Source organism: Lygodium microphyllum, chromosome 21, assembly GCF_053477565.2.
Source record: "Lygodium microphyllum isolate KBCC chromosome 21, Lygodium_microphyllum_v1.1.10, whole genome shotgun sequence".
Classification (NCBI taxonomy): domain Eukaryota; kingdom Viridiplantae; phylum Streptophyta; class Polypodiopsida; order Schizaeales; family Lygodiaceae; genus Lygodium; species Lygodium microphyllum.
Genome location: NC_141155.1, coordinates 18,909,777 through 18,918,660, shown reverse-complemented (window position 1 = coordinate 18,918,660; position 8,884 = coordinate 18,909,777). Strand labels below are relative to the sequence as shown.

The following is an 8,884-nucleotide window of genomic DNA, read 5'->3' as shown; positions in this document are numbered from 1 at the left end:
TCCTCCATCTCATCTACTATAGTATTCAGATCCGTGGCAACTTGCCACCATTAGCTCTCTTGATCGAACTTTACCATGACACCACAATCTGTTGTGGAGCTCATTTTATCGATGCACTCAACATGGAAATATCACCCACACGACTACGCTGAACTATAGATTTTGTATTGTACATCAAAATGGTTAGATTAGTTGTTGCGCATAAAACCTAGATATGACACCAAATAAATCATGCAGTCATCTTCGGACTACATCCCCTTGAGAATTCCCACCCCTTGGTAGAGACCTCTATCCCTTTGTAAGATGTTGCGATCAATTGTACTACGTCAAAATTCTGATCACGCTCCCTCTCGCTCTTTTCTGGCCTGCTCGTACCTAGTGAGCCACTTCTCCATGGATGTATGTGCAACATACAAAAACAATTCACTTTCTTCTCCATGGCAGAATCCATCATTCTTTCTACTCCATTTCCAACCACCGCATCTCTGGTCAGTCTATCATTGTCTTTCAGTGACCATAACATACTACTATCTAAATCCACCTTCGGTAGCCACTCCAAAATATGCACTAATGCCTCCGACACTAGCCAACCTTTGGCCATGCTATGTTCTGGTTGAGCTTGTTGTCACACAAAGCCCTTCACAATTTTCATGAAGCACTCTAAGAAGAACATCCATCACATATGGATGGGTCTCGCAATCTCCACTTCACCTATGCGATGTACTAGAGGTGAGTTTGTATCATGAGCATGCTTGTAGACAGGTACTTCTCAAAGAGACAAAGTGTCTCCACTGCTCCCTACCTTGTGGATTCAATAGAGGATATCTCAATCTCCTTTTGTGAGATCCTTTGCATTAAATTTGACAAGCTATAAATCACCGAGTGAATTTCTAGAGTGAGGCACTTCGTGATCGCAATCGATAGTACAAATTGTCAGAAATGAGAAAGTATTACAAACATCGAGTATACCCTAAATAATAAAATATTGAGGTTACTTGCTTTCAAGGTCAAGACAACCCTAGCATATATTATGCCAAATCATGGGATTTTAGTCCTGATAGTTGATTTATCTTGAGAAAAAGTAGATACGAGGGAACACATCATCCCATCAGAGTGTAAATAAACATGATAATTTGCTTCACAATGTACTTTTCTTTAGTGTATAAGATCCAAGGAGCGTGAGGTAGCTACAACCGACTGTCAGGGCTCGACTGTAGTCATCTTGCCTACCTCCTTTTAAATCCATTCGTGCCCCTATAACATCTCTCTTTCCTATGATATGATCCCACAACAAGCTCCCACATTCTTGAAAGTATGCATGGGATCCAACAAATGGTTGATCTAGAAGTACGTCCAATATGAAAACTTGTAGAAAACTGAGAAATATCACATTTCACGTGGATGTGATTCCTTGTGGACTATTTTCAACTTGTACAAGCTTTGGGTATTCATTTGTGCTGCTGGAGGTTGTCTAAGAAAATATTCCCTCAGCTCGTAACCCTCTGGAAAGAAAGTAGTGTGTCCTTGATATACCATCTTCTTCATGGTCCGTGACCTTCAGGAATCTAACTGTGGCCCACACAGTGGATATACATGATAACTTGAGGTAACCAAACCTATCACAATACCCCTATCTAGTCAACACAAACTTGAGCAAGCCATGTTAGATATCAACAATGAGAATGGAAGCCCACTAACCTGAGCACTCCTCAAATCCCAAAAAGTCATGTATAGTCCACATGAGAATAGCTCGCATATTAGTGGACCATCGACCATCATGCTTGCTTATGTCTTCCACCAACAACCCCCTACTCCCATAAAATCTTGAGCTCATCACAACGAATGGATGGAGGTAAACATCTATGTTCTTGACTTTATAGTGCCCAAGAATAAGCAAGCTAAGGATTGGGTGTTCTTTCTTCGTAGAAAGCCATGGTGGGATGTTGTAGTTAACAAGGACTACATGCCACATGTTGTAAAAATTTGAGCGGAGACTAAATGGATTCACACCATCGATAGCAAGACTAAGCCAAAGATTCGTTCGCTCACATGCAAAGCCTGGAAAGGTGGAGTCAATGTGGCTCCATGCACATGAATCTACTAATAATCATTGGACTCCATCTATGGATCTATTATGTGTATACCACGTCCCATGCTTGATTTATGAAACATGTGACGTATATACAATATAAGTAGAAAGTGTTTGAGAACCTTTTGAGGAACAATTTGCCCTTGTAAGTCTGTCAATACCTATGATCACCACACTTTGGATATGTCTCCATGGTCCCATAGTCTCCTCGAAATAGCACACAATTGTTAACACATGCATGGATGTTGTTGTAGTCCATGCCAAGCTTTCATAACACCAATCGTGCATGATCACAAAACTCAGGTATCATGTTTCCAAGTGGTAATATGTGATACTTTAGCAACTTGAAAAAAATTTGAAACACCCTTGAAGAGCACAAGAAGTGTTTTTTATAATTGAGTCAAAAAAATCAACAAAGCATAGAATGTACCTGAACAACTCGGTCACACTCACATCGCTCCGCTTGTACTTTGCCAACACACTTAGGAGAGCAAGCAACACCTTCAAGTGAGATACTCATCACACCCATCATACAATGGTATGGACACTTCCTCTCTCAGTGGATTAGATGACTTGGCATCCATGGGTAGTAATGCATCGATCGTTGCCTCCATCTCAAGCTTCAAGTTTGGAGGAAGGTCCAAAAGGCCCACAATCTCCTCTGGTAACGAGGGTGTAGTTTGTGGTGTGCCCTCCAATTGGTATATTGTCTCATGCACTCTATCTATCACACGCCCACGAACTCTTGTAACTGGCCGCAATAGGTGCATTCCTTGGGATGAAGCATCACCTCTTTGTACAAATATCTAGAGCACGTATAATATTTTTGTATATGATATTTAAGTATTTTGTGAATGTAAAGCATGATTTATATATACTTTTCTTACCATTTGCTTAAAGTCTAAGATCACACGGTCAATGATCTTCGATTGAAACTTGTCGAAGCATCGTACGTGTTCTATAGACAAGCGACGCTTTCATCTTATTGCCAGCTTGCATTGAGTGCAAGGACATGCGACACACTAATTAAGATATGCCTCGCGATCTTGGACATCATGACCATCATCATTCCCTATTTTGTCTATGTTATGACAAACACTATGTTTTTGTTTCCCTCATTGATGATCTTCCTCCATTTTAATCTCTACTTATCTTTCTCAATCTCCATTCTTATATTTTCTACCATTCCTTTTCTCTCCCCATCCCTCTTTCTCTCTCCCTTTCCCTTTCTTTGTTTGCCTCCTTTCATCTCATTGTTTCTGTCTTCCTCTTCTCTCTCTACCATATCTTTGCTTCTCTCCATTTCTTAATTTCTCTCTCTTTCTTTATTTCTCTCCCCGCTCCTCTTTCTCTCTCACTTTCCCTTTCTTTGTTTGCCTCTCCCCCTCTCTCTCCCATTGTTTCTCTCTTTCTCTCTCTCTCTCTCTCTCTCTCTCTCTCTCTCTCTCTCTCTCTCTACTTCTCTCCACTCTTCTCTTCCCTTCTTAACTTTATCTATTTTTATCTACCCCCTCACTATTTCTCTCTCCACTCCTCTTTCTCCCCCCATTTCCCTTTCTTTGTTTGCCTCCCTCTATCTCTCTTTGTCCATTCCTTTTCTCTCCCCGTCTCTCTATCTTTATTTCTCTCCCCACCCCTTGTTATCTTTCTTTCCCTTTTTTTATTTGTCTTCCTTTATATTTCTTTGTTTCTCTCTTTCCCCCCTCCCTCTCTCTCATTATTTCTCTCTCCCCCCATCGTCTCTCCCCACTCTCACTTCTTCTCTCTCTTCATTTTTCTCCCTTCTTCTCTCCTCACTCTCACTCAATGCATCTTATTACAATCAAAATCAAAGATTCTCTCTCTTTTCATCTATTTTTCTCCCCCTTCTCTCTCTCTTCTTTTCACTCTTCTTCCTCTCTTTACGTCACCATTTTTTCTACTTCTTCCTTCTCTCTCCCTCTCTCTTTTTATCCCCCTCTCTTTCTTTCTCTCTTTATCTTCCTTTGTTGCCTCTCTTTGTTTCTCTCCCCCCCTCATTGTTTCTCTTACTCATCCTCCTCTCTCCCTTTTTTCATATCTTGTTTCTCTCTTCCTCTCTCTCTTTGTTACCTTTCCCCCAATTCTCTCTCTCTTTCTCTCCCTTTCTTCATATCTTGTTTCTTTCTTCCTCTCTCTCTTTGTTATTGTTCTCTCTCTCTCTCTCTCTCTCTCTCTCTCTCTCTCTCTCTCTCTCTCTCTCTCTCTCGTTCCCTCTTCCTCTTCACCTCCTCTTCTCCCTCCCCCTTTTCTCTCTTTCTCCATCTCTTTCAATGCATCTCATTACAAAGAAAAATTTAAAAAAAAAAGAAAATGAGAAAACACATAAACAAAGCAAAAAGAGGCAATGTACCTACCTCAAAGGCTCAAATATGAATTCTTTTTCGCATTCTCTTTGTGGCGTCCCTTCTCTCTCCCTTACACACTTATCTCTCTTCTTCACATACAGTGGTGGCAACGGCGATGGCAATGAGGAGCTCTCATTCTCTTCGTCTCCTTCTTAAGGCAATGATTTCTCTCGCTCTCTCTCAAAAATATTTGCAGAAAATGTTGCACTCAGGTTTTTGGAGCTTTTTTTCTCTCAAACAAGTGTCGCTATTAGCGATGCTAATAGCAAGGCAGCTATTTTGCATCACAAATCATCATCACTATTGCCCCATTTCCTTGTAGTGAATAACTCAAGTGTTGAGCGAATTTACAAGTCAAGAAGTACGATCCATATGAAGGTAGTCCTTTGTGTTTATCAACTTGAAATGATTTTGGGTAGAGCTTGATGCCTTAAGCTCTCCTCTTTGAAAACACAAACATGGCAAGGAAGCATGCTGTGTATCAACAACCATGTTAAAGGTGCTTGCCACTAAGCCTCTTGATAATGGGATACTTCCCCATTCCTCTAAAAGTTCTTTTCTTACCCTGCTTTTGGTTGTGGACATAGATGTTGATTTGTAACGTACTAACTTTAGTACCTTAGACATTATGTATTACATGCTACTCCTTGACATGATGGACCACTGAAGATTGTAAGCAAGATACATTAAGCACACTTTAGATTGTAAAGAAAAAAATATCTAATCCTTTGGTGGGTAGTGTTGCTTGTTAGGTCATATAGTCATTGATATATCCTCAGCAAATAGAAACCTTTGTACAGACCATCTTCTTTCCCCCTTCCGCCACACCCTTTCTCACTCTTTCAAAGCACGCTACCATGCACACACTTTTGCTTATGACTTTTTTGAGGCTACAACATAGGTGAAGGCTCCCTTCCACCCATCGAGCTTTAAGTTCGAATGCCTAAGGAATGTTGGACTCTTAGATTTTTTCTAACTCATAAGTATGCCCATCAAAGGAGTAAGTTTGGGATTAATCATTTCATGTTTACTTTGTCAATGAATTCTGAGGGTAAGCTATACAACGTTACAGAAAAGGTGGGATGAAGCATGAGTTTGTATGGATGGGAACTAATCTTAGAGGGTTATGTGTATTTATCACACTCATGTGAATGCGATCATGTGTGCTTACACACAATCCAAATATGAGAGAGAGAGAGAGAGAGAGAGAGAGAGAGAGAGAGAGAGAGAGAGAGAGAGAGAGAGAGAGAGAGAGAATTAAAAGGATCCTGTTACAAGTTTGTAAGATAAAGTTAGTAGGAAATGCGTTTAAAGAGAGAGGAGAGTTTGCACATGCTTGCCTTCTAGGCACCTCGACAGCCATTTGCAAGTTAGTAGGAAATGTGTTGAGAGAGAGAGGAGGGTTAAACACCATCACTTTACATGTGCCCTAATAAATTGTGCTTGCACAAATCCTAGGATGGAACATTAGTATATATGAATTAGAAAATATAAGTTGCAATACAAGAGCTTGACCAGCACCCTTTTAATATTTGCCGTATTATCATTATCATAGTTATTATTTTTATTATCATCCTTATCACTACTACTACTTTTATTTTTAAGTATATGGCATCCTGGCAAGCTAAAATTCCACCTTCTTGTTGCAGCCTCAAACATGCCGATGATACGGCCTGCCTACAAGGTGGTGTATTATTACCATTCTCAGCAGCTATGGCTACGACCATCGACACGTTTGAGTGTGCCCTGGGTTCATGCTAACTCTTCCGTGTTCTCCCCTCGCCATCACTCAGTCTCATGTGCATTCAACAGCGCGCAACAGCAGAAGAGAGTGGTCTTTCTCGGCACTCCTGAGGTCCCATTCCCAATGCGTTCTCCGTTAGCGTTTTTGGTCACTTGCTGCCTCTTGATTTGACAGTCGTACAGTTGACAGGTTGCAGCGAACGTCCTTGACAAGCTGCTATCTGCTGCAGAGGCCGATGGCTCTATATTCCAGGTTAGTTAAATTGCCTGCCGTACGAGTAATGCTGCAGTCATTGCATCCCACGTCTTCTTACATGTAGATGTTCAAACAAGGGTATATTGAGATGACCTTTCAGTTTGTTTATCCTGCAATTATTTGTGTCTCACATGTACATGTTTGAATAATGGTGTATTGATGTTTACCTCTTTCGGTTCGTTTTTTCCTGCACTAGTTCTCAAGATTCATTGTTGTCTTTCAATTCTTTCAAGATCGCCGCTGTCGTAACTCAACCGCCTGCAGCGAAAGGACGTGGACAGAAGATCATGCCTTCTGCTGTTGCCCAGCTAGCGATGGAGAGAAACTTCCCAGCAAGCTTCATCTTCTCGCCTGAAAAATCCGGAGAAGTGTGTTTTACCCTTCTTTATTTGTGTCTTGGTTAATCATGCTTGACATTGACTTTATAGTGGAAGTCGATATTCAACAAACTCCAAAAGTCAATGACAGCTCAAGAACCCTGAGGCATAAAGCCTACACCGAATGTTGTATTCACTCAAAGGCGAATTGATTTTAGAGGAAAGCCAATCCTCGTTGAGCTCCAAAGGTACAAGAACCTAAGGTAGAAAACCTACGGCACTATTGTGTTCACTTAAAGGCTGAAAACTCATCCCATGCACGATAGGACACATGTAACCAATTGCGATGCTTGTAGTCAGTCGGAATGTGTTAGAATTTTGCTTCAAGAAATAAAACCCATACTTTGTGAGAATAATTGTGAATTGAAGCTCAAAAAGATTGTGTCTGGAGTGGCTGATGTAATGTCAAGAATACTGGAGCCATGAGTAGCTTCCTTAAAGAATGGAACTCTACATTGCTTACCCTTAAGACAAGACAAGGTGTATATACTTTTGAATGCTTCTTGAGCTTAAGCATGTCAACTCTTTTGTAAGTTTAATTTCCATAATTCTGATGCCATAGACTGGTCGATTTTGTGGGTGTTCATTGCATCCATCATATAAGGGCTTGATAGAATGCTTATTGCTCTCTCTCACCACTAGCCTAAGATAGGAGGGGTTTTGTAGAGGCCATCTTGCTGAACACTCCTGGATGAAACCTCCCCTATAGCAAGATCAGTAATATACATACTATGCTTTGCAAATAAAATGACTTTGCTAGCATGATTAATGCCCTTATCATAACCACACATAATGTGCCATTGGTAAGAGTGAATTCAATCCATGGAGGATGCTTACACATATGGCAAGGGTAGCACTATTTTGAACAAATCAATCATCCATTGTACAAGATGATTGTAATAGGGGCTTTGAAATGTGACAAGTGATCTTTATACTATCATCAAGATTAATCTCAAAATACCCAAAAAAAGGTGCTCTCCTTAGAAGGGAGAGTGTTAATAAATGCATGATGGAAGCATAGAAGGGAAAGTAGAAACACTGCACAAAGAACTCAAAAGAAAAGAGATGCTTAGAAAGTCAAATCCATGTACCAACATAAGAGACACTATGGAAACAATGTGAGTCATTGGCTTAGTGGGCACTGGCGCTGGCTTCCTCTCTCCAACAGATTGCATGTAGATGTATGCTAACGATGATGTGATGAGGATGGAGCCCAACAAAAATAGGCCAAAATAGGCGAAGAGCAGGATGAGGTCAGCCGGCATCTAGAGGCCTCAAAATACAAGTTGACCAGTCAAGAGATACATAACATAATTAGTTGCCAATATAATGACTAATCACTAGTGCCCACTGATTAGTTAGGAATCCAGACAGCTTATGTGCGAGTTTGCCCTATGCCGGGCATGGCTAGGTTATTTAGGCATTTTTGTATGGTCATTTTATACTGGCTGACCTATTTCTATTTTGGCATTGTTTTCTTCTTTATATAACTGGCTCACTCATTCAGATTATCATCACCTACAGGTTTTGTGGAGAGAGGGAGCTGGTGCCAATGCCTAGGAGCTAGAGACTCAGGTTGTACACGTCATTCTTGTGTTTGCTATATGGATTCCATTTCTTGAGCACATCTCTGAGTTCTCTTCCTTTGTCGTATTCTTTTGTTTTCTTTCTCTTGTCTCTTGTGTTCAACAATTTATTTCAGCACTCATCTATACTTCCATTGCTGCACCACTTTTGACATGGTATCGGACTGCAGGATCTAGGTTTTTGCTGTGATTTTTTTGCTGATTTTGGATCTTTCTTCCCCCCGCTGATGCAACGCCCTGTTGCTGCTCATGTTCAGCTTGTGTGTATTCAGCTGCTGCTTGCGTTTTCAGGCCAGCTACTTGCGTTTTCAGCTTGCACCTGGATTCCAGCCTGCAATTGTTAGTTTGCTGCATTAAAGATCAACCAGCTTGCATTTTTCATTTTCTACCCCTAACCGTGGCTGGGCGATTGTTTATACTGGCCATTTTTGCTGTCTTTGGTAGTTTTTGATTGGTTCTTCTTCATT

General features: G+C 40.8%; 1 protein-coding gene across 1 annotated transcript in view; it reads left to right on the top strand.

Annotated features, from left to right (window-relative positions):
* The first annotated feature begins 6,077 nt into the window (after positions 1–6,077).
* PDE194 (formyltransferase) overlaps positions 6,078–8,884 on the top strand; it is a 66,380-nt gene continuing 63,573 nt past the window's right edge. The window contains exons 1-3 of the mRNA XM_087661290.1: positions 6,078–6,310; positions 6,389–6,451; positions 6,688–6,822. Coding sequence (XP_087517416.1) covers positions 6,113–6,310; positions 6,389–6,451; positions 6,688–6,822 — 396 coding nt within the window. The 5' untranslated portion in view covers positions 6,078–6,112. The remainder of the gene's footprint in view (positions 6,311–6,388; positions 6,452–6,687; positions 6,823–8,884) is intronic.